At 42.7% G+C, this 25,941-nt stretch overlaps 1 protein-coding gene across 1 annotated transcript in view; it reads left to right on the forward strand.

The window, feature by feature from the left end:
- Positions 1 to 18,437: 18,437 nt before the first annotated feature.
- Mtcl1 (microtubule crosslinking factor 1) overlaps positions 18,438 to 25,941 on the forward strand; it is a 127,149-nt gene continuing 119,645 nt past the window's right edge. Inside the window, exon 1 of the mRNA XM_026412208.2 lies at positions 18,438 to 19,535. Coding sequence (XP_026267993.2) covers positions 18,483 to 19,535 — 1,053 coding nt within the window. The 5' untranslated portion in view covers positions 18,438 to 18,482. The remainder of the gene's footprint in view (positions 19,536 to 25,941) is intronic.

The following is a 25,941-nucleotide window of genomic DNA, read 5'->3' on the forward strand; positions in this document are numbered from 1 at the left end:
ACCGGGGGACTGAGAAAAGGAGCCAGTTAACTGTGTTAGCTGTGGGGAATAACAGAACTGCTATTCCATTCATGGTTGTAGTCTGTGCTTTCATTGCAGGAGACCAAAGGCAGGAGAAAGTAGAGGAAAGAAGAAGTGGAGCCACAAGTGAGTCAGCAGACCTAGATTGCAGGAAGAAGTGGAGTAAGGAACTTCATTCTGCACAGAAGTGGTGTTAGGAGCAATTGGTATGCCATTAACATACACCAAACACAAAGTTCATATCTTTCCACAATGTTATTCAATAAATCCGCAAGCTAAAAGCTACAGCCTTTTCATTAGTTGCAATTCATAGAGTACTTGAGGCAGAGGTCACCTGATAGTCATAAGCGGGCAATCCAGGTTCCAAACTTAATTTCTAATATCTATGCCACTCAGTTCACACAGCATACTTCACACACACACACACACACACACACACACACACACACACACTATATCTATCTATCCTTATGTATATATTAAAAAACAACCAGAAAGACTGAGGTTAAGGCAGTCACAGGGTTATGTTGACTTTTTGACATTTTGCTCTTGATGTTGTGTCAAGAGCAAAGGCAAAGAGTAGACACCAATGCAAAGAGTCACTGCAGGCGGTCAAATAAGGGTTTTGATGAATCAGTTCCACAGATCTGTCAGGGTGAAAGTTCTAACTGACAGCACTTTCAGCATCGGCTTGAAGTGTCAGCTTGAAATGGGCTACGTGTAGTCATCGCAGGCAGGAGAAGCAGCTCTGAGCTGAAGCCCAGGGACAGAGAATAGGAGGTTTGTCACTGTTGCAATTTCCTGGACAAGACTCATGACAAGTGACCAGGTGACAAGGTCATGGGCTGCTGTGTCCAGTTGTGGGCAGGGTGGGGAGGGGGTTATTAATGGATGTTAGGGTGAAAAGGTTATGTCTGGTGAGGTTGATGAGCTCCTGTGTCTGGCATTTCTGATGTGATTTAGGATGCCCAATGTCCAGGCGCTCCTGATTTACTTTATTAAGTTGGCACAAATAAGTTATTTATCAATTTGTACCTTATAATTTTACTGAGCAGATGGTGGCTGTTCTCTTGTACAAACAAGGTATAGTCGTCCTACATTGGCACTTGTACTCAGAATAGAGTAACTCATGGTGAACTACTGCTTTAAAAATGGAGTAACTCAGGGTTAGGCACAGCCTAAAATCTACTGTTCCATACACCATGGGACTCACCATTTCATCTCTAGGAGGCTTGAGGGAATAACTGCTGTGTTCATAAAACCATCTTTTACTTAACATTAACTTAAATGGGCTTGTGTTCTTGTGTTGTCCCAAACCTAATCTGGAACAGAACATAATTTGTATGATATAATTCCCAATCTTCTTCTGGGAAGAAATAATTATTATTTTTTGTACTAGGAATCGAACTGAGGAACACTTTAGCACTCAGTTACATCCCCAGTCGTTTTTATATTTTTATTTTGAGACAGGGTCTCATTAAGTTGCTAAGGGTCTCACTCTATTGCCACAGCTGGTCTTGAACTTCCAGCCCTCCTTCCTCAGTGTCCCAAATTTCTGGAATATGGGCACATGCCACCACTCCCAGATAACATTCTTGATTTAAACAAAATTAAATGTATTCAAAAATAAATTTTGAAATTAATTAAGACTCGTTCTAAGAAACTCATCACCTATCCTGTCAACCAAGATAAAGGTGATCTTTAATTAAACGACCTTTTCTAATTGTATTTAGTCTTCATCATCTAATAACTGTTTTCTTTTCCTGAAAAAATGTTCTACTAAGAGTAAACGGCATTGTTCTCCCAGGGACCTTTTTCTTGATGCAAAACTGGAATAAATCTCCTAACTAAATTGTCTGCCAAGTTGGTTTCAGCAAGGAGAGAATCAGTCATCCTTTGAGGCAGTAGTTGTCAAATGTGATCTTCCTCAATAGCCTTCCCTGGTGTTATGGTTTGGATATGAGGTGTGCCCCCAAAGCTCCTGTGTTAGTGCAGGAACAGCCAGAGTTGCAATGATTAGATTATGAGAGCTGTAACCTAATCAGTCCATCCTAATCTGAATTAACTGGGTTGTAACTGTAGGCAGACGGGGCAAGGCTGGAGGAGATAGATGGGTCACTGGGGGGTGCCCTGGAAGGATTCATTTGTCCTGCAGCCCCTTCCCCTGTCTCTCTCTGCTTCCTGGCCACTATAGGCTAAATAGCTTTCCCCCCACCAAACCCTTCTGCCATGATATTCTGCCTCATCTTGGGCTCAGAGCAATGGAGTTGGTCAACCATGGACTAAACCTTTGAGGGCCTAAACTTTTGATCCTAAGACCTGTTCAGTCAGATGATCTGATTAAGCAGATTTCTATTGCACACACACACACACACACACACACACACACCTTGAAGGATCAAACTTGGGTTGGGTTGTGGGGAAGTGAAGGGGACAGATAGATTCATCCCTAAGTCAATTTTTCATGGTTTTCCTGGATCAAAGTGATATCATTCCAATAAATAAATTATCCTGATGACAGGAGCTTAGACAGTGACCCAGAGAAAAGCCCATTGTTTCCACCTTAAATTGCTGCTCCTCCTGGATCCACAAAGATAACTCCAAGCTGTTGGCTAGCCCTGGTCTCCCCAGTTAGGAGGAGGCTAATATGAGCTCTCCTCGCAGGGAACATGCCCAAGCACGCCAGCCAAACTCTGATTTGCTTGCAGTTGTTAGCCATGCAGATCTCCCACTGACACATTTAGCTTGGGAACAATGACATGTTCCCATATAGGAAGCCTCAAAACTTGACAGATGGCAAGGGCTAACATCTTTTTTCAGAATAAGGAACAGAGAAGAAGGCCTAATGAATGGGGGAATGCAAATTTGAAAAAGACAAACATGGTGGCTTTTTAGATCACTTGCCCCTCCCAACTTTCATCAAGAGAAAACTGTTCTTCTTTGTGCCCCACAAACCTCCATGTTCCCTGACGTAGCACAGTGGTTACCGCAGCTTATAGGTTAGTTTCTTAATGGGGCCAAAGGCACATTGGTCATCTTTGTGTTCTCTGTGTTTGGCAAAATTTATTTGCTGAATAAATTAGCCTTAATTACAGCTGATGTTGATGTTTGGGTGGTAAATAGAGTCAGCCAGCTGATCCTAAGACTTGTTCAGTGAGACCATCTGATTAAGCAGATTTCTACAGCACACACACACACCTACATACATACACATACACGCACATACACCCCTTCATGGTGATTTCAGATCAGTTAAAATTCCCTTTCGGTTTTTAAAAAATCTTGCAATGGTTATTGTGGCTATTGGCCAATCCAATAGAATTAGCTTCCACTGCCTTTTCCTGCCTTCCACTGTCTTTAGGAGAGACTTAAAACATGCACCACTTGAGGAAGATGACTTACTACTCATGGATAAGGTCATTTCTGTTTGCATCACTAAAAGCAAAGAAAAATTTGGAGAATTCAAGTTGCATTTTGTCAGCCTTGTCCTTAGGGGCTGGTGACAAGTGTACCTTTGTGTTCTCAGTGAACACACTTTGCAAAGAAAATGGTAAGTGTCAATAAGACCTAGACACTGTTTTCTTAGTTGATGGAGATGGCACTGTTCAGGATTTCGACATTTACATATAAACAGTGTAATTGCAGGGATAGCAGGAGCTGGCAGGAAATTAGGCTGGTGCTTGATATGCTAATTACAATTCTCTGTAATCTTTCAAAGCTGTTTGGAAAGAGAATTTAGAATTGAAGATAATTGAACCCCAGCAAAGTTAAATGACTTGTCTGAAGAGCTCAGGGTTAATGAATGGGAAATTTGCTGTGTGTTCTGAATTTGCAAAGGACTTTACAAACAATATCTCATTTTAGTCTCTCAACAACTCTGGGGTGAGTATTTTATTATTCTTATCAACTATGCTATTTATTGGGAAGGGAAACCACTTGACCACAGAGAGAAATTAACTTGCAACTTGCCTAAATTTACACTGCTAGTAAGTGGAGATCAACTGAAGTCTGTTGAGAACTGAAAAGGATGTTTGAAGGTCATTCTTTGCCTTCCAGCAACAAAAATATGATTGTGGGTTTAAGTTTTTTTTTTGTTGTTGTTGTTTTTGGTGATACTGGAGCTAGAACCCAGGACTACACACACATATGCCAGGCAAGCAGTCATTGAGCTACATCTCTAGCCATGGGTATTCTAATTCTAATTCTTAAATCAGCAAGGAACTTCTGCTGCTTAGTTCCCATTATTATTATAATACATAAAAACTTGTGTTTCTTAAATCAGAAAAAAAATAGAGATTCTATAAATTCAAGTTAGCCTTTTAGTTAGTTCCTTACCAAATTTACTATCATCAAGATATCTATAGGCTGGGGATATAGCACAGTGATAATGTGTTTGCCCAGCTTGTGTGAGGACCTGGGTTGTATTCCTAGCACGAGAGAGAGAGAGAGAGAGAGAGAGAGAGAGAGAGAGAGAGAGAGAGAGAGAGAGAGAGAGAGAGCTATTTATATTTATAAGCTGTCTAACTAGAAGCAAAAGTTGTATTAACATTTTTGTGAATCAACAAAAAGAGAAAAAAATTTTCCCCTTCATTTAAGACTTAGAGGGGTTGATGTAGTATAGTTTCTGCACTTAGCTTTAAAAATAAAAAGATGTATACCACCAGGTTGACACATTTAGAAGGGAGTAAATTTCTTCTTTATTTGAGAAATTTGTTGGCAACAAGCTATGCAGCACTCAGGCTTATCCCCAAATTTGTGCATGCTCTTGTCCTCGTTGTTTGTGCAGGATAAATATGGAAATACTGCCATTTGTATGGAATAAGCCTTGATTAGGCCTTCTGCTCCCTGTGTTATGCTGGCCAGGCAGACAGCAACAGGAAGTTCAGTGTTAGTCATCCCAGTAGCCCCAAGAGTACTTGGTCAGGTGTGCAGGGTGGATCTGAGGGACTAAGGAAGAGGCACTGTGAAGGAGATGAATGTTGGCTGGATCTGGCATATAGTAGATGCTCAACAAAAGGGAAGGAGAAGGAGCACAAAGATGATCTTTGGGAGCCCAGTAGCAACTTAAAGGAGCAGAAAAGGTTCACACAAAAGGAGGATTCTCTTCTCTAAACATCTATCTGCTCTTTTTCCCTGTAGAAGTGCCTTTCCAATAGAATTTCAGAGGCATACTCCTGGACATCCTTTTATTTTCAATCAAACTCTGACAGAGCTCTAGCGAGACCTCAATGTCCTCCAATGCAGGAATGTGTGGGCATGCACAGAAGCACAGTGATTAAAAAATGAGCCCTGTTGATGTAATTTTTGCATCTATGATATGATAATTATGATTATAGGATTTTCTAAAATATCTCATTAAATCAATATTTGATCTGATCACATTTTGTACTCAAATTGGCATCCGAGTTTGAGATAGTTTTTGGAGGAAAGGATCAGGCCATGCTTCTTATTCACCCAGTAGCTCATAAGTATCACACAAGAGCATTACTGGACAACAGACACTGGTCCACTGTTTATTCCTCATGTGGTATAAAGGGATGCTGGTGCAAATACATGAATGTTGTTTGAATGGAAAATGAAAAATCAAAACAGTTTCCCCAAGCCTTAATGATCTTTGTTTCCCAAAGTCTCAAAAGATGTAACTGCTTCCTCCTTTGTGCCTCTCAATAACATTGTCTCCGGGCTGAATTTAAGCTTCTGGAGGGATCTAAAGGGAGTCAATTAATTCCTCAGCTTAAACCATCTCTTCCTTGGATCACCATGTGGGGATTGTGCTGCTCCATAATCAACGGCTGTATCCAAATTTTTATTTAAAAAAAAAAGACTTCCCTACCTTTCCACTTTTACTGACATAGGACCTCCTGTAGGACCCCTTGCACTCCCAAAGGTATCTAATTCATTGGGCTTATTATGTATAGAAAGTCTACAACTGTTCCTGACTTTTAGAATTCAGGGCGCAGAGAGCAGACTTTTAGAATTCAGGAAAGAGCAAAACATCTATGGGCACCATCTGTCTGATGAGCATGGGTTCTTTCCTTCCAGAAACCTCTTTCACATCTCTCTCCTTTGTGATGCTGGAAATTGAACCCAGGGCCTCACACATGCTAATCAAGTGCTCTACCACTGAGTTACACCCCCAGCCCCTCCTCTATGAATCTTATGATGCTGGCCCCATTGTATCCCAAGAAAGATCCGTAGCAGGTTTGATGGTAGCTGATCACCTGATGGGATAGGCGGCAGTAGATGTGGGGAAGGTAGGAAAGAGCACAGGGGAGTGTAGTCCAAGTTCAGAGCCTGGCTCTGCTACTTAACGACATCACAAAGCCAGTATTTATATTCCGCTTACTTCAAAGTGGCCTCATTTCAGTAAACTATCCTGATGACAGGGACTTAAACAGTGGCCCAGTGAAAGCCCACCTGTTTTGTACACTTCAGGCTGTGGAGCTTTGCTCAAGAAACATGAAGAACCATTGCTACTTCACCTGCCTCCATAATAACCCAGTGTTGTGTTTGGTGAGTGACTTATTTACCTTGTGTCTTGGTTTCTTCATATGTGAAACTTAGAGAATCGTGTCTGTTGACCTTACCCCAGGACCCACTTTCCTTTTGATAGTCTCATTTGCTTTTTCTACCATAAAGCTTAACCAGATCTCATCTCTCTCTTCTTGTTCTTGTTTGTTAAACTTGCAAACCAGAACACCTATTTACTATTTTCTAATTAGAAACTCTCAAGCACATTCTTTACATGTATGCAGATGTAGCTAGGAAGTTAAATTATATTGTGTAGTCCTATATTCATCTCCCTATTAATAACTAATCTTTATTTAGGTCTTGCTAGCTGCCAACTAATATAATTCTAAATGTTCATATGTATTAAAATTTAATCCTTACAATAACCCGATGAGTTGCATAACCTTATTATTTCCATTTTACAAGCAGGAAAAATTGAGGCATAGAGTAAGTAACTTATCTAAGGATACATGGCTAGTAATACTGGGGTCTGCCCCAGAGCCTGAGCTTTTGGAGTTATGTGATCTACAAAGGGTGAAACCGTCACGTGGACTCCTTACTGCACCAAGCACATCTTTGATCATGTATATCCATGCTGTGGTCAGACTTCCCAGCTCATTACTGTGCAGTCCCACAGGATCTGTGTTTAGAAGGTCTGTCTTGTTTGCCCTTATAAGGACTCTGCTGCTGTAACAGAATATCCAAGACCAGGTGATTTATAGAGGATAGAAGCTTATTTGACTCACAGTTCCAAAGTCCAAGAGCATGGAAATGACGTCTTCTTGGCATCTAGTGAGGGCCTTCTAGTTTCATCATAACATGGCAGATGGAGGCATATGGTTAGTCAGAGCAAGTGAGCAAGTGAGCAAGCTTGGGTTTCTCTTTTACTTATAAAGCCACTAATGTTGAGGTTCTGTGCAGTAGGTTTCAATCCTCATGACCCAACCCCAGCTAATCCTAATTACCTCTGAAGGCCTCATTTCCAAATAACATTAACATATGAATTCGAGGATTAGGTCTTCTAACACATGAATTTTAGGGGAGGGGGGTATATTCAAACCATAGCAGTTGTAATTGATTTCATGTTCTGCTGTTGCATTAAGCTTGAAATTCTTTTTTTTTTTTAAATATTTATTTTATTTTTAGTTGCAATTGGACACAATATTTTTATTTTATTTTTATGTGCCACAATTCCAGCCCCAAGCTTGAAATTCTTAACACATTTTTCTTTGAACCTGTGAGTGTCCCCCTCTCCCTGCCAGGAAGTCCCATGGGAAAATGGAGCATAGAGATGAGCAGATGAGATACAAGCAAGATGTATATCTGTTGCTCTTTACCACCACAATTGCACACTGTGTCCGTGTGACCACTGAGCACAGACAGAATTCCAGAGGACCCATGAAATTGAGTAAGACTCTGAGTGTAATGACTTGGGTCATAACTGAGCAAGCAGCTGCATTGGCAGCTCTGAGAGGCCACACTTGCCTTTTGAACCAAAACCGGCCTTGGCCAGACTTGCTTTGAATGGAGAAAGAAGGCAGTGATGTTTAAAGAAACCCAAGTGGCCACAGAGATGTGTCATAGCCTTTCTTACTCAGGTTGCCTCCCTTTGTTAGCCAGCCACTTAACCTGAAAACAACCTTGTGGCAAGGAAAGAAAGGACACCCCACAGTTCCACTTCCTTTCAGGCTCTCCTTTCTCCCCAGACAGCCCAAGGCAGAGAGTGTTGATAAAAAAAAAAAAAAATACCCGTATCAAGAAGCAAAATAAAAATAGTTGAATTAGGGGCTGGGGCTGTAGCTCAGAGGCAGAGTGCTTGCCTAGCCTGTGTGAGGCACTGGGTTTCATCCTCAGCACCACATAAACATGAAACAAATAAAATAAAGGCATTCTGTCCATCTACAGCTACCAAAAAAAAAGTTAGTTTGGGGCAGCAGTTCCACAGTTCTGGTAAGAACAAAATACATAAAAATGTATGAGGTTCAAAATACAAATGTGTACCATCTATGATCAAATATATGAACTAAATGCTTATTATTTTTTCACTTACAAGTAGCCTTGTTTGACATAAAGATTTATGATTTTGTTATGTCTTCATTCATCATGGTCCCAGAGTGGCATTGGTCTGATGTTGAGGTTCTGTGCAGTAGTTTATTTATTTTTTAAATTTTAATTAGTTATATATGACAACAGAGTGCATTACAATTCGTTTTACACATATAGAGCACAATTTTTCATAGAGATATGGTTGTACACTGTGCAGTGGTTTATGTTAGACAGACACAGGTCCTAGCTTGGAGAACCAGGTCAGATCCTAGGATCGCAGAGGCCAACTACAGGGGAGACCAGCTCTGGATCTCAGCAACAGCTTTCTCTTTCTCATATTATTTTCTGTATGGGATAATGAGCCTGCACAAGGCAGGTACCTTGTTTTTTTTTCACCCCTGCTATACCAGGTCTCTATATGAGGCTTAGCATTTTCAAAAGTGTTCAATAAATAATCTGCAGATGAATGAGTGTATAAATGACTGAGTGGATGAACAGGCAATGAGGATTCTTTAACAGTCTTCTGTCCCAATTATGTTGGAAAGGATTAAGCAAAATGAAAAGTGTTCATGTCTTCTTAGTGTGGATGGATATAAAGATGAGTCAGTTTGATTCAATTTGAGACATTCTTACCTTGAGGAATAGATATTAATCATAGGGTGACCACATAGCCCTACCTGCCCAGCCCCAATCCAGTTCATCCCTGCTGTTCCTGTAATTTTCAAGTGCCCTCCTCTCCTCTCAAATGATCTGTGGTCTGGGTGATAAATTATATGCTCATCCTAGTTATGGAAGGGAGGACTGCTTCTGAACAATAGCCAGAAGATACCAGGAATGGGGCGTCCTAAATAGGTAGGGGCTTACAGCTGCGGGGAGAAAAACAATGCATCCTTGACCTCTTTCTTCTCTTGAATTCTTAGATCCTGGGGACAGTATTTAAAGAGGTGAATGTGAAATGTATTTGTTCTATGTTTATGATATTGGAAACCACTCAAACACATGGTTGAATTTCAATATTCTGTTGCAATTGGGTAATCAGAAATATGTATAACTAGCATCTACTATAGTTACTCTAAACTTTCTTCATTATGCTGTTCTTTCATTGTAATTAGTTTACAGTTTTTGAGCATAATTTTGGAATGAACAGAGGGGATTCTCAACTTACTATGGATACTCATGTGGATAATTAAATTAGCATTTAGAACTTCACCTCAACTCTCAGAAGTATATTAAAACTTATTTATGCTCAACTCCCTAATTGTATAGATGAGGCCTCTCAGAGACAAGGAAGACTGAGATATTTTGTTGAATAGGTGAATAAATTTGTAATTGAACAAATCATCTGTCCAGGCACTGAGCATAAGTTGTTCTAATTCTTCACTGGTAAAATCTGTTCAACAATAACTTCACATAGAAATCATAAAATGCTTTTTCATGTGTGACCTTCTACAATATCCGACCTCCACAATTCATCAGGAGGCTTATTTCATAAGTGTTATCTGCTATGGAGCCTTCTATTAGTCCATTATTTCATCCTTACTTTCTGTGTAAACCTACCTTTACTTTATATGTAAAGGTGAGCCTTAAAGCTGGCCAGAGTTAGTAGGAAGAAGTGGTTATTGGCATCTTGTATTTCACATTTTCATTTTTGTTTTGGAGGATAGTAACTCATTAGGAAGAGAAATAAGTAATGAGAAATTATAATAAAAGTAAACACAGGCATACATTTCAAGATCTACACGATGAGATTTGTCATATTCTAAATTAAAGGGGTGATAACATAGCCCATTCGTTTCTCTTCATTTTTCAGAATATACATACTGCAGATGAGGGAAGGCAGAGAACTTTGATTAGTTGTCCTTATTTAACAACATATTTTCCCTATGTATCAAGTTTATAATCCAGGAACAGTTTTTAAATATCATTTAAAAGTCACTAGCAATTAGGTTGCCAGAGAAAAAGAGTCCAAATATAAGATTTTAAGTTTCACAAACATGTCAAAGTTTGTATAATAGAATACTGCCCCCTTTGATGAAAGAAGGTTTCTTAAACCTTGGGGCTACTTTAAATTACAATTCTCACTCCTTTCCCAAGCCCAAATGCTGACATGTTTAGATTCCTGCTTTGAACACACTGTGCTGGAGGGTGGCATCCTGACACCGACCACCAGGGGGCATCCTCCACAACATCTCAGCTCCGAAGGACAAGTTGTGGTTCTCAATGCTGTCAGCCCCAACCACACCCTTTTCTTAGGGCATGCCCTTTATTTGAAATGAGAATCATTGTGTGTGTATCACTCCCCTAAACAAATATTTTAAAAATCACTACAATGCTGTAATGCCAATATAAGAGAGAAATAATAAAGGAATATATATATATATTGTTATAACATCTATACAATATGCATTTCAACGTATAAATTGAAAATTTATAATAAAGTATATAGATTCTCTGAAGTGATGAAACTTTAAACATTAAGAAAATGCAGACAAACAAAGGTGTGCTTTATTGACAACTCCAGTGCCTTGAGTGGCACCTTAATGAAATGATCAAAGATGAAAGATGCATCAAAGATCTCCAAATAAAATGAAATGCAGTCTTGGTTTCTACTGCAGTTCCATTCCTAAAAGAATCCAGTAGCTATTAAAATAACCTTTAAAAAGTACTTCTTTAGTATACATATGTCAAAACATCATCTTGTGGTCTACAAATGAAATATAGTTATTTGTAAATTTAAAATATTAATTAGAACAATTTTTAAAAATAATTTAAAAATGCTGCTCTACATTTTAGGCCCAGATCATGACAGATTTTTTTCTGAATGTTTTAGTGGGCATTCAGAAGTTGGGCAGTTGGCTGGACAATTCTTTTCTGAGTAAATTGCAACATTCCCAATGTCCCTACCCCTTCAATACCAGTTGTGTCCCCCTATCTAACTTTTGTGCTAATGACCCCCCAAATACACTCCCAAAATGTCCCAAGGGGGGGGGGTGCTCCCACCCATACTAAGGACTAAGGCAAGACCAAAAGGGCTTCCCTTCTGCTATCATCCCTCTCCATCCTCTCCATTCTCATACCAGAGGGAGATTCATTCAAAGACTCCAGTGCAGGTTTAACTGAATAAACCTCCATGTCATAGTTTGAATCTGAAGATGGTGCAGTTTAGATCCAAAATGTCCCCCAAAACCCATGTGTTAAAGGCTTGGCCTCTAATCCATGGAGGTGGATAATGTTTATGAGGTGGGGCCTAGTGGGAGAAGTTAGGTCATTGGTGGTTTGCCTTCAGGGAAATAGTGGGGCTCCAGCCCCTTTCTTTTGCTTCCTGGATATTATGCAGTGATGAGCTTCCTCTGCCTCATACTCCCAAAAGCTATGGGCCAACCAATCAGGGACCAACTTCCAAAATTTTTAGCCGAAATAAACATTTCCTTTTTTGAAGTTGATTACCTCAGCTATTTTGTTACAGTAAAGGAAAGGCTAGCACACTCAGTTACCCATATTTTTATACCCATAAAAGTGGGTCATTCTGTTTTCTGAAAGCATAGGGAAAGAGTATTTAAAAGAAACAGGAAGAAATGCAAACAACAAACATGTGGCATTGGAGCTGTGCTAGAAACATTGATGCCAAATTTCTTAAGGCAAGGACAGATGGTTACAGATGGTTACCTGCATTGAAAATATGTTTTAAAAATATAGGTCTCACTGAGTTGCTTAGAGCCTTGCTTTTGCTGAGGCTAGATTTGAACTCACAATCCTTCTGCCTTAGCCTCCCAAGCCCCTGGGATTACAATCGTGCACCACTGTGCCTGGCTCACTAGCAGAATTTTAATGTTCTCAAATTCAAGAGCCTCTGAGATCATCACTGTCATCAACACCACACAGCTGCCAATCTGACCATGAGAGGGTCTAGTGGATACTATGAGAGGCTGGCATGGATCCTACATGGAATTTTGGCAGTTACCTTGCAAGGGGAGCTGGGAGGTTCCCAACCACCCAATATAACAGATGCCTCTGCTTCACACACAGGGGCCCACCTTGACTTCAGGTGAACTTTAAATTTCCTGCTTGCCAAAAAAATTGCTCATTCTCTTGAAAATTTCCCACTGTTTTCATGCTGTTCAAAGAGGATGTTTTCTCATGAAAAACTAGGAATTATTTCATATTTTAATGTGTCTTTATGTTAAAATAAGAGAAAAAAACTGGAATACAGACAAATAACTGGTTTTGGACAAGGTTGTGAGGGTACAGAAATTCTGGATATAATTTGGGCTGTGAGTATACAGCACAAAATGTAGTTCTGAGTAAGCCATATTTTGTTCCTCTATGGGTCAAAGTTAAAGTCATTTCTCGTTATACAACTGTATATAAACACAGAATGAATTTCGCTCATTTGGTGATTTTTTTTTTTTTTTTTTTTTTTTTTTTTAGCAGTACATGGGATTGAACCCAGGGCCTTTATGCATGCTAGGCAAACAGTAGATCACTGAGCTATAACACCAGATCTTTATTTTATTTTGAGATAGGGTATTCCCAAGTAGCTCAGGCTGGTCTGGAGCTCAAAATCCTCCTGCTTCAGCCTCCTGGTGAGCTGGAATTACAGGCATGCAACACCACACCAGGCTTGGTTTGGTGATATTGTAAAGAGTATTTAAGTTTCCTCCACTGGTATTAGATAATGATGATAAAAATAATATCAGAGCTGGGTATGGTGGCGTGCATCTACAGTCTCCACTATTTAGGAAGCTGAGGAAGGATCATTTAGTTCAAGGCCAAGTTCAGGAACATAATAGAAGCCCATCTCAAACAAACAAACAAAACCTTATCCAAGGCCAAGAAATCACACAGAAGATATAACTTTGGCAGGATTTGGACCCAGATTCACCTGGTGTCAATGCCTCAGCTCTTATAACCATACCACACTGTTTGGGACAAAGAGGTCATGAGCACAATCCTACAGACATTACTGACACCCTAGGCTTGCATTTAGGCTCCTACAGAAGAATGATACAATTGGAACCATGGAATATATGTTATAAGTCTATGTAATGAAGATTCCAGCACAAGGAATTGAAAGCCAAATAGGAGACAACGAAGTAACCCAGAGATTGGCAAGCACCAATCATGACTATCATGGAAGTCTGAAAACTTCACAACTTTGGATTATAATAAACAATCCCTCCTTTTAAGTTGATTTCTCTTAGGTATTTTATTATAGTAACAGAAAGCTGAGTAATAAACCCCTTCACCCAGCTTTTCACACATACATAAAGGTGGGTCACTCCTTCCCTGACAGCACTATGGTTACATTCTAGGCTCAGATAACAGATTATTATCTGATGGGACAATTCTCTGGGCACATCTAACATCCCTTACTCGCAACTCACCTAAATGCCAATTATGCTCCCCAATCCAATTTTTGTGATAACAAACAACATCTTAAAACACTCCAAAATGCTCTTGACAGCAAGGTGACAAGGAAGCCAAAGTTACCAGAAGGAGCAAGGACAACCTCAGAGAGCCATTCCACAAAGGAGACTGGACCCTGCCGGAGAAGACACATGAGGCAGAGAGAGAGGGTGATACCCTGGTCTTTTCCTTCCTGTCCATTCTAATCTCCTGACAGCCCACCCTCAGTTAAACTGAGCAAAGCAAGAAGCCTGGAAACCCACCCATGGTGTTTTTTTTTTTTTTTTTTTTTTTTTTTTTTTTTTTTTTTTTTTTTTTTTTTTCTCTTCCAGGCAGAGCAGAGAGGGGAGAGGCAGGGACCAAGATCTGGGGGTAGAGAAACCAAACAGGTATAGTCACACTGAGTCTTGCTGTTGTTTTACAGAATAAGCACCTCAATATTCTTTTAAATAGTAAACCTATTCATGCCTTGAGACTACTTTGATTTAACAACAACAAAAACTTTTTTTAAAAAAATCACAATTGACTTTAAAAACATCTCTTCTACAAGCAGATATCTCTTTATACCTGTAACTCACTGAATATTGGAAAATAAAGAGGCATTAGTGAATTCTCCTTCCCCAGGGCCAGTAGTCACATTTGCCAGACTAATAATAAGAAGAATGAATTTTGTTCGACTTAGTACCTGAAGGAAAGGGAAGCTAGCTATAAGTTGCTCACCTGACTGATGTTTTTGGAAGACTAACTTACCCTTGGGGTGGCCATTTGTATGACTGTTTGTGGTTTGAGGAGCTGGCAAGATTGTGCTACCAGTCCTGGGCATAATTCTTCAGGAATTTGAGGGTGGTGGAGTCTCTGGAGGGAGCTCTACTGTCTTGGACTGTTAGCATTAATTGAAGGGGAGAGTTAGAGCTCCCTCTATGGGAGCTGGCTAGCTCATGGTATGGTACCTTTTCTGTCTGTGCTCTGTGGTCACTTAGGCCCACAGCAAAGCTCACCAATGTCCTTTTTCTCCAAACACTCCATGAGATATGGCTAAGGTCGTACTAGACATCACATCAAAGAGTATTTCTTGTGTGTCATCTCACATTTGGAAGAATTCTCAGAAAAGCGACTCACAAACATTCAGCAGTTCTTTATACGCAGCAACAGAGCTGGCCAGGTTTCAGTGCCCTCAGAGGTCAACCCCTGACAAGGCACAATGTCTTCTGGGAGATCTGACTCTCTGATTTATATAAGTTTTAAAAAATTAGTTTATCCTGCACTTTTTGAAGGTTGTGATTAAGATTACAAACTTTGGAGTCTATTTTTTTTTTCTGTTAGTTTTACAAGTCTGTCCTCTTTTCTGTATCCCTACTAGTACTGTCCTCTCAACCAGAGCTTCTTTTTTTAATTGATTTTATTTCAGTTTTTAAATACACAACAGTGGAATGCATTACAATTCTTATTATACATATAAAGCACAATTTTTGTATCTCTGTACATAAAGTATGTTCACCCCAATTTATGCCTTTATACATGTATTTAGTTTTTATGCATTACAATTCTTAATACACATATATATCACGATTTTTCATGTCTCTGTACATAACGTATGTTGACACCCAATTCAAGTCTTCATACATGTACCTTGTATAAAGATGTCCTCACATTCTACCATCCTTGCTAATCCCCTGCCCCCTCCCTTTCCCTCCCACCCCTCTTCCCTATCTAGAATTAATCTAATCCTCCAGCTCTTCCCCCCCTACCCCACTATGAGTCAGCTTCCTTATATTAGAGAAAACATTCGGCATTTGTTTTTTGGGTATTGGCTAACTTCACTTAGCATTATCTTCTCCAATGCCATCCATTTACCTGCAAATGCCATGATTTTGTTCTTTTTTAATGCTGAGTAAAATTCCATTGTGTATATATGCCACATTTTTTTACCCATTCATCCACTGAAGGACATCTAGGTTGGCTCCACAGTTTAGCTATTGATGTGGCTGTATCCCTGTAGTATGTTGTTTTTAAGTCCTTTGGGTATAGTCTGAGGACAGGAATACCTGGGTCAAATGGTGGTTCCATTCCCAGATTTCCAAGGAATCTCCATACTGCTTTCCAAATTGGCTGCACCAATTTGCAGTCCCACCAGCAATATATGAGTGTACCTTTCCCCCCACTTTTGTTGTTAATAATAGCTGCCATTCTGACTGGAGTGAGATGATATCTTAGAGTAGTTTTAATTTGCATTTTTCTGATTGCTAGAGATGATGAGCATTTTTTCAAATATTTGTTGATTGATTGCATATCCTCTTTTGAGAAGTATCTGTTCAGGTCCTTGACCCTTTTGGTGATTGGGTTAGTTGTTTTTTCAGTGTTTAGCTTTTTGAGTTCTTTATATACCTAGAGATTAGTGCTCTATCTAATGTGTGAAGGGCAAAAATTTGCTCCCAGGATATAGGCTCTCTGTTCACCTCACAAATTGTTTCTTTTGCTGATAAAAAACTTTTTAGTTTGAGTCCAGCCCATTTATTGATTCTTGATTTTAATTCTTGTGCTATAGGATTCTTATTAAGAAGTTGGGCCTAATCCCACAGGATGAAGATTAGGGCCTACTTTTTCTTCTATTAGACACAGAGTCTCTGTCAACCAGAGCTTTTTGCCACAGCCACCAACTGCCCTTTGCTGACCAGCCTCCCTCTGCTCCCCCATGCTGTTGATGAGCTCTTTTCTTTGCAAATATGATCAGTCATGCTCAGAATCCTTCAATGGCTCCTAGCCTCTAGGATAATATCCAAATACCTCTGCCACCCACCTTAGCCCATCTCTAAACCCTTCCTTACTTGCCTTCCCACCTGCTGTCTTAGACCCTAGTCTCTCACCTACAAGACCCCCAAGAAAATGCAAACCTCCTCAAGCTCATTGAGGCACCCATCCTAGCACCTTGTAATTATTGCCTGCCCTCTGTCTCCTTAAAATGCCAAGGCTGGATGACAGGTTGGGCTTTTACCTTGGGTTTTGCCCAACATCCAATGTCTGAGACATAAGTGCATTTAATGATTTGTGAAAAGCACTTTATAGTTCATACGGTGTGTTTTCATATTTGCTCATTTAATCCTCATTCACACTCAGGTGGCAAGTCTTTTCTAAATATATAGGTGAAGGAGGAAACTGAGGCTCAAAAATGTCAAGTGCCTTGCCCTTAGAGCAGAATTCATACTCCAGTAAGAGGGGAGGTGCAGGTCTGAGAGGAAAGTATGGGACTGAGAGTCCTGCTGAACCTAGCTGAATTCCAGCTCAGCCATGGTTAAGACACCCCAACAAGCGACTGCACCACCCTGCGCCCATGTCCTCATCCTTAATCAAGACAGGAATTTCGATTCGGGATTGTTAGGAAAATTAAATAAAACAATGCCTATGAAAGTGTCTAACAGTGCTTGGCTCTCAGCCGGAACTATAAATGTGAGTTCCCTTTTTGACCCCAAGCTTGGCGATCTGCTTCTCCTATTTCTACAGCAGCTCCTCCCTCTAGGAGCTCCCGGAGCCACGGGGGTGCCAACTGTGGAGCGCTGTGCCCGTCTTTACGCGATAGCTGTTTCGGGTACCAGGGATCCTTAAAGGAGCGCGGGGACTCTGAGCACAGCTTGGAAAGCACAGTGTATGTGGGAGGGGACTGAGGGGTCCAGGGGTTGGGGTTGACTGAAGGGGTCGGGGTGTGGGGGTCGTTGGTCAGCTAATAGAAAATGGACGACCCAAGGCACACACCACAGTGGGGCCCACCGACACCTCCTGGACTTCAATCTTCGTCAAAGTGGCGAGTGCCCGACCCCTTCCCCCTACATCACTCGGCTTTTTCTCTATCTCCCCAGCTCCTGGCAGTGTCTCCATGGCCTCAAAAGACAAGAAGGGTCCCAGGGCTGCAAGAGCGCGTGGACGCCGCCGACTCCGCGCCCCTGGGGAGCTGAGGCCCCGCCCCTCGCGGGCGCCGGCTGGCGGGAGGCGGGGCATGCGCACCCTGCGGCGGGCGCTGGGCGAGGGGCGGCGGGGAACGCGCGTGCAGTTTCTCTCCGCCGTGAGCTGCGCGGGCGGGCGCGGGCCGGAGCGGGCGGGTGCCGTGGGGTGCGGGCTGGCAGTGGGCCGGGAGCAGGACGCGGGAGCCGGGTGCGCGCCACCGCCAGACGAGTGCGGGTGAGCAAGGCCGCGGCGGCGTACCCACGAGCCCCGAGCGCAGGTTCCAGGGGGATGCGAGGGATCCTGAGCCGCCTTGCGGCTGTTCGCAGAGAACTCAAGCGGCATTGACCTCAGCGAGGGGAAAGCGGAGCGGCAGCGGTTGCGAGTCCCGCCGGGACTCACGGGCCGGGTGTGTGTAGTGGGCGGAGGGGGGGACGGCGGGAGCGCGGGGCGCAGACCGGGCGGGGCAGGGGGACAGTGATGAGCGAGCGCGCGGGGAGGCTGCACGCCGCCGCCGCCGCCGCTCGGAGCATCTGCTGCCCAAGCTGCTGCTCACGGCACCGGTTATGGAGACGCTGAATGGCCCCGCGGGCGGCGGCGCCCCGGACGCGAAGCCACAGCCGCCTGGCCAGCACCACCGCCACCACCACCTCCACCCGTTGGCCGAGAGGAGGCGACTGCACCGCGCGCCCTCGCCCGCCAGACCCTTCCTCAAAGATCTGCACACCCGGACCACCATGCCGGGCCCGGCTCCGGCTGCCCCCTCGTCTGGCCGAGCCCCGACACCCGCTGCTCCACGTTCACCCAGCCTAGCGGGCAGGGCACCGCCCTCGCCCGGATCCCTGGCCGCGCCCGGCCGCCTCTCCAGGCGAAGCGGCGGCGTCCCCGGCGCGAAGGACAAGCCGCCGCCGGGCGCTGGGGCCAGAGCGGCAGGCGGCGCCAAGGCCGCCCCAGGAACCAGGAGGGCGGCGCGCACGGTGCCTGCTGAGCCTCTGCCCCGGGCCGGGAAGCCTCCTGTGGCCGAACCCTCATCCGCTGTTGCCAAGGGCCGCAAATCCAAGCGCGGCTTGGGAGCAGCTCCTGGCCGCGCCATCGGCTCCATGCCCCTGACTGCCCCGGTTCCCGCCGTGACCCTTTCTGTGACCTCGGCTGTCGGCGCAGTGCCCCCCGGCTCGCGCATCAGCCACACGGACAGCAGCTCAGATCTCTCCGACTGCCCCTCTGAACCTCTGTCGGATGAGCAGCGTCTGCTCCCCGCAGCCAGCAGCGACGCTGAGTCCGGTACCGGCTCCAGTGACCGTGAACCCCTGCGAGGAGCCCCCACGCCGAGCCCGGCAGCCCGGGGAGCACCGCCTGGCAGCCCGGAGCCTCCAGCGCTCCTCTCCGCGGTCTCCTGTCTCGGGGGCCGAAGCAGTCCAGGCGGGATCCCCCCGGGGTCCCCGGGTCTCGGTGCGGTAGAGGATGCTGGGGGCCGCGTGCTGCCTGAGCGACCTGTCCCTGCGATTCTCAAGGAGCCCAGCCAGCTTGAGCAGCCCCGGCTCCTGTCGGTCCCAGTGGCGGAGGAGGAGGAGCTGCTGCGGGAGATGGAAGAGCTGCGCTCGGAGAACGACTACCTGAAGGTGAGCAGGGGACTGGGCAGCAGGTGTGGAGGCGCTCCTCGGACGGTCCAGCTTTGGGTGGCGCCTCTAGAGCCCTTACTCCCTGAGCTTCACAAGCTCTCTACCCCTTTTGCTCTTCATTTTCCTGACCCAGCATTCATTAGGTCTTGAGAACTTGGGAAAACTTCTGAAAGGAGCAGCAAGACCTGTGGGTCCTTCTCTTCCACTTAGCTTTTCTTGTTTCTACAAGTCTTGCTTGTCTTCACTGATGCCTTTTTAGGGGAGAGCCATCACTGCAACCCTCCCCCCAATCACGTGCTCAGTCTCACCTGCAGGAAAGGGGTGTTCCACTGACACCCAACTCTGCCAGACACATGCAGGTGTGTGTCCATTCCAGAAAGTGCATTTGTCCAGGCTGTGAACTTACTGCTCCTCTTGCAATTACAGAAAGAGCTAGGAACACTCATTGCCTCTTTGAGGCTCCAGAGAGCAAGGTATGTGGGGGTGGGGGAGTGGAGGGGGAGTTCCGAAGGGGACCATTTTTAGCAGTAAACTTTAAGTTCAGAGTTGCCTGGGTTCAGCATCCCTTTATAAGCATCCACCAGTAAGTTCTTATGTGTCAGGAGAGGACACACCAGCTCTTTCCAAGGAATCACAGCCTCTGCTACACTGTCAGCAGGGCTGTAGGCAGTGGCCTCTTCATCCTGTTAGCCTTGGAGTGCTTAATCCCACTTCATCTTTTCTCCGTGGAGGAGGACTGGTTGTGGAAGCCAGGGTTTAGACCATGTTGGGGTCAGTACAATTTAGGTGACTAGAGAGAAATGAAGGGGGGCTATGCTGAGGGCAACTTTTAATTTTTCATAATCCTTAGGTTAGCAAATAGCTTCAGGGGTATAAATTTGTTTGTGTATCTGTTAAGGTTTTAGTGAACATCTTCCCAAAATGCAGGAGGGCTCTGCTTTATCAGTGGGTTATGTGATTTGTTTTTTCAACAAATGCTGAACCTGCCTGATTGAGGTCCAGGTTTTGGTGGGTGGGACTGAGACTTGAGTGTTTAAGGTGATGATGGTACAGTGTACAATTCAAGCTGGAATCAGCATCTTAGCCACTGGGTCCTCCTAAATCTCATCAGAAGCTGCTCTAACTAGCCAGGTGCAGTAGTTATCTTATGCAAAGAATGAGGCAGAGTAAGAGGTGAGAAGAGAGCAGATTGGGACTTGGAGCAAGACTTTTCAAATAGTGTCACCTACTCTTATGTAATAGACTACATAGTGAAATTCAAAGATGCTGAAGAGAAAAGGCAACTATATTGTGTGTGGCTGTCCCATGCAAGTGGTACTTTTTCAAATACCCAACAATGTAAGCTCCTGAGAATGGGAATATTGTCTGTCGTTGTAGCCCCAGCTGTTAGTGTAACCCCTGACCTACAGTGTTTATGATTGAAAGATGTGATTGCAAATCTATATCATGACTACTAAGCACCAGAAACCCCTGTTGTTATATTTATTACAACCCCAATTCCACAGACAAGGATGCTTAGAACTAGAAACTAATGGGACTTGTCCAAGGTGACCCAGTCATTAAGTGGTGCTGCTTCCATTTTGCTGCTCCCTGAGCCTCTGCTTTTTTCACAGTACGAGGCTGCATCCCTGTTTCCAGCAAGGCTGCTTTTCTCAGTGTTGCTGCTTCAGAGCTGTTTTATTAGCTTACCATGTTGAGCTTTCCTGTGGGACCTCTGTTTTCTTTTCAGGAGAAAGGGCCATAATGAACACCTCTCTGCTAGCCTGTGTACCAAGGGCCATACAAATCCCATAGGCAGCGTTTGATTTGCTGGAAATGTTCAGTTGCAATTTCCTGGGGAGAAAGTGTCATGACCATCTGTTTACTAAGCCTGAGTCTTTCCCAAAGATTTTACTCTGACAGGAGAGAGAATTGGGTGGAGGGGATCTGAAGGAGGCTGGGAAACCAGAATGATTGCATGCATATGAGTCTTATGTCCATGCTTGGTCATTCAAAAGCTTAAGTAAAAATAGTTCAATTGGAGAAAGATATACAAGAATCCTGGTAGACTTTTCTATGGGTCAGTGACCTTGTCCACTTGTGGAAAAATTGGGCTCCAAGCATTAATGAGCACATGGGGCAGACAGTAGTCATTCCTTTTTTTGCACATGGTGGTTAGAGTATACATATTATAAACCGAAACTTCTCTTTTTCTTGTTTATGTTGCTCAGGGGTCCTTTTTTTTTTTTTTTTTAATAGAAAGTAGATAAAAGTGCAGCCTTGACCAAATACTTTCTTAGGGAAGGTTGCACCAAATGTTTGAGATTAGATGTAGCATCCACCTGTTCAAATAATATCTAACAAGAAGAAACTTGGTTTAGAGATTTGATTTCCACGTATTTTGGAGGGTTGGGACCATATGGAACATTACATTCTTTTCTGAATCAGTGCTGTCCCCAGTGCTTTTGGCAATATTATCTGTGGCAATATTGTCACAGTTTCAGAGCTTGATTGACCAAAGTATAATCAAACAGAAAAATAAGGCCATCACTCCTCCTAATGGGAGGATGTCTCAATGATCAGGAAATTCAAATGGAAATCTCCTGGCGTTTAGCCTGCCTTCCCTTGTGCTGGGTGGGATGTGTAGAGTCCCCATTCCTAGTTTCTGTCTCTTCATCAAGAAGGTGACTAAATGAAAAGAGCAAAATTAATCAATCCCAGGGTCTGGCTTTGGCATGAAAATAGGGAGAAACAGGCTTGGATTGTTGTTCAGCTTCTGATGAACTTAAGAGATACCTGGAAGTATTCAGAAATTAATGTTAAGTGGCCCAGTTCAGTTATTCCCAGGCCTTTGCTTCTTCTAAAACAAAATCCGGCACACTTCTTGATGCTGAGGACTGTCTTCCACAGATGCTGGCGTGTTTCCTCCCTGTCAGGCTGCCATGACCGTGTTTTGCTCGAGTGCTCTGGGACATTCAGACAAGCCGTAGTGCTCACTGTCAACATATTAATTATGTCCTCTGTTTCCACAGGCTTTTCAGGAGCATGTAATCACTTCGAGTTTACTGGCCTATTTTGAAAATGCTTTTAGTGACCTTACTGGTGATGTGTTCATAACCCACCCCCAGATAGTGGACCCTAGCTATGTTGATGTCCTTCAGGGTGAGACAGGATTGGCTATTTGTTTTTGCTCTGCGTTCTTAATTATTTCATAAGAATTATCTTTGGCTAAAAGAAAAGTCAGTGCCAGATCTAAGAGCAGATTACTTTGATTTCTTGGGAGGAATGATTTCCTAAGAGAGATCAGTGTTGGTTTTCCCTCCCTCTCTTCCTTCCTTCCTTCCTTCCTTCCTTCCTTCCTTCCTTCCTTCCTCTTTCTTTCTCTCTTTCTCTCTCTCCCTCCCTCCCTCCCTCCCTTCCCTTCTCCTTCCTTCCCTCCTTCCTTCCTTCCTTCCTTCCTTCCTTCCTTCCTTCCTTCCTTCCTTCCTTCCTTTCTTTCTCTTTCTTTCTCTCTTTCTCTCTCTCCCTCCCTCCCTCCCTTCCCTTCTCCTTCCTTCCCTCCTTCCTTCCTTCCTTCCTTCCTTCCATGTGGGAGGATCAAACCCAGGGCCTTGTGCATGCCAGGCAAGGACTCTACTGAACTACACCCCTAATCCCTGAGGTTTTGATTTTATAGGTTGGGGGGTCCCCCCACTGATTAAGCCTTACCATCCTGTTTCTCACTTGGGGGGTAGTAGATTTTTGAGTTTCAGGTTCTAACAGGGTTTGTTACATTTGGCTGTCTGGATGCCAGGTGCTCAGGGAGGCCTGGAAGGGGGGACATTTGGAGTGGGGAAGCTTCAGGGCAAAAATAAGCAGCTCTGAACAGCTCAAGTAAACACCTTCCTTCCCCTTCCCTATCTTTTGGAAGGGTTAATGTGGATTGCGTTCCCTATATCCTGATATTCCACTTTCCACACCCCTTTCTTATTCAGCCTGTGGAAGCATGGCTATAATAATCTTAGGTGGCAAGATAATGTTGACTTAGGGCAACTAGCCCATCAGCTTCTGGCCAGACTGTTACTTGGTAAACAATGGCAGTGGGTCCCGTGCCTCTTTAGCTGTTGCTGCAACTCTGCAGAGAACATTTCCATTATCCAGGGGGAAATGAGGTGGATTGTTTGCATATTATAATAGACAAGATTTTCTGTCTGCAACTCCTAGAAGATGGGAGTTATTGCAACAGTATACACAGGGCTTCTGCTACCGTCTAAATTAGGTCTATTTAAAGAGGAGTTATTAAAATAGAAATATAGATTTGGGGTTGTTTAAAAGACATTGAGATGCGAATATAATCAGTATGATCAAAAGGTTTTCTTATCACTTATACTAAGAAGTCATGAATTTAGTCTTTATATTTGTGGATAAAACTAGCCTAGAGGTTTTCATTAAAATAGTAATTTTTAATCTTGGTTTATTCATTTGTAAACACGGTACCTCATTAGTTCTCTACTATGACAGATGTGTATATATACATGTGTGTATAATAAAGCTTGACTTGTTCTCTGTATGTAAAAGGGAATAATTGGACAGCTTACACTTCTTCAAGAATCCATTATATATAAAATATTTGAAAAATAATTAGATTAGATTAGCTTTTTCAGTGGGATAATAATACAACATATAAATATCCAATAGATCTGTTGTTGATTCAGCATAAAACTATTGTTTAAGAACAATTTTATCCTTATTAATTTCTACATATAAAAAGACAACAGCAATTTCCCACTTTTATTTACTGTCTCTGTCTTTTATTTTCCCACTTTTATTTACTGTCTTAATTATTATCTGCCAAAACACGGTATGACTATATGTTCTGCTTGATTTGATTTTCTTGAACATGTAAGTGGCCGGCCTCATCAAGGTTCTGGGGTACAACATTTTCTAAATTAGAGCATGCCCTCAGAAAATTAATGTAATGTTAGTTTGAAAATCACTATCCATCATGACCCTAATCCAAATAATCACAGTTTTTGCTTTTCAAGTGACTGCTGCCAGCTTACATGGTTTATAATTTCCATCTCTCATAACTTCCTTTCACCGAACCTGAAAATTGCTTTTTTCCAGATGCCACAGAAAGAGTTGAAATAGTGGCTTCAGTTCTGTCTCTGTAATGGACATGTGTTGGGGGGGAAGCATTTAAACTTTGTGATTCTCAATTTCCTCATGTTTGAAATGAGTGTATTAGTATTTTTGCTGCACATTGCAGTGATTTCCTGAAGACCAATTGCTCTAATGGATGTACTTGTACATCGATCATTTTCAAGCTCTAAGTGCTAGGCTGCTTTTAGTAGTTTACACTGATGGTGGGGTTTTAAAAGTACAATCGAAAGTCTGTTATTGTTTCATCTGTCCCAGTTGTAGCAAATAATTTGTAGTATTTAGTGGAAAGTGCGTGCTCATGTTTGGAAGCAGATAGCCATGGATGTAGTCTGGCTTCCATACACATTAACCAACCTCAGCTTGGTTTCCTTATCTCTAAAATGGGGGTAGTGTGTTCCTGGCAGGATTGTGGTAGGGTTGATAATGAAGGTAAAGTGCTTAATAAAGGATGTCTTCTGTTTTAGAAATTTAGATAAAATGTAAGTTATAAAAGTAGTGGTTCAAATATGTGCAATTATGGTCCCTCCCTAATTTTCTTTTCTGGGCAACTAATGTTGGTGATTATTTATGCCAAAAAATATTAGCTGTTTACGTTGAGCATAGCCTGCTCAATGATTTGAAGGCATGGGTGTGTCTAGCCCTTAAGCTTTTTTTTTTTTTTTAAAGCCTGGGATGGTTGTTTATACATCTATAGACCACGTCTAGCATTTAACATTAGGGTGGATGGGGGTCCACCCTAATTGCAAAGTCTGAAGGTTGCAGAACATTTTTATATCTGGAAGCTGTATTTTGCATCTTCTTTTGGTTATTTCAAATTTTAAAAACTTTTGCTTGAGTAACAGGTAATTTCAGGTTTTAATGATTTTGATTTTTTAAAACATGTTTTTTTTTTTTTTTTTTTAGGAGGAATAGCAATCACAAACAATTCCTTCCATTAACAGAGGAGCTGAATCACTATGTATTTATACGTCTATATACATGTTGATTTATTGGTATACGTTCAGGTATTATTGCTTGTATTGATCTATTTTCTATTAGTTACTTCTAATATTCAGAAACAAGCATTGCAGTTAGGCTCTTTCTCAAAATCTAATCTGGGCAGCAATGAAACTTGACCTTGATTTTTGAAGATTCAGGAATAACTCTCTCTTTATGAAAGAATAACAACCATGAACCCATTTTAAAGCCTTTGGTCTGTGGTTAGCCTCCTCTAGCGTGGGGTAGGCTGGGGATACAGTTTCCATCATCACAGCCTCAGTGTAGGGATCAGGCATCTGTGATAGAC

This window comes from Urocitellus parryii, chromosome 13, assembly GCF_045843805.1.
Source record: "Urocitellus parryii isolate mUroPar1 chromosome 13, mUroPar1.hap1, whole genome shotgun sequence".
NCBI lineage: Eukaryota > Metazoa > Chordata > Mammalia > Rodentia > Sciuridae > Urocitellus > Urocitellus parryii.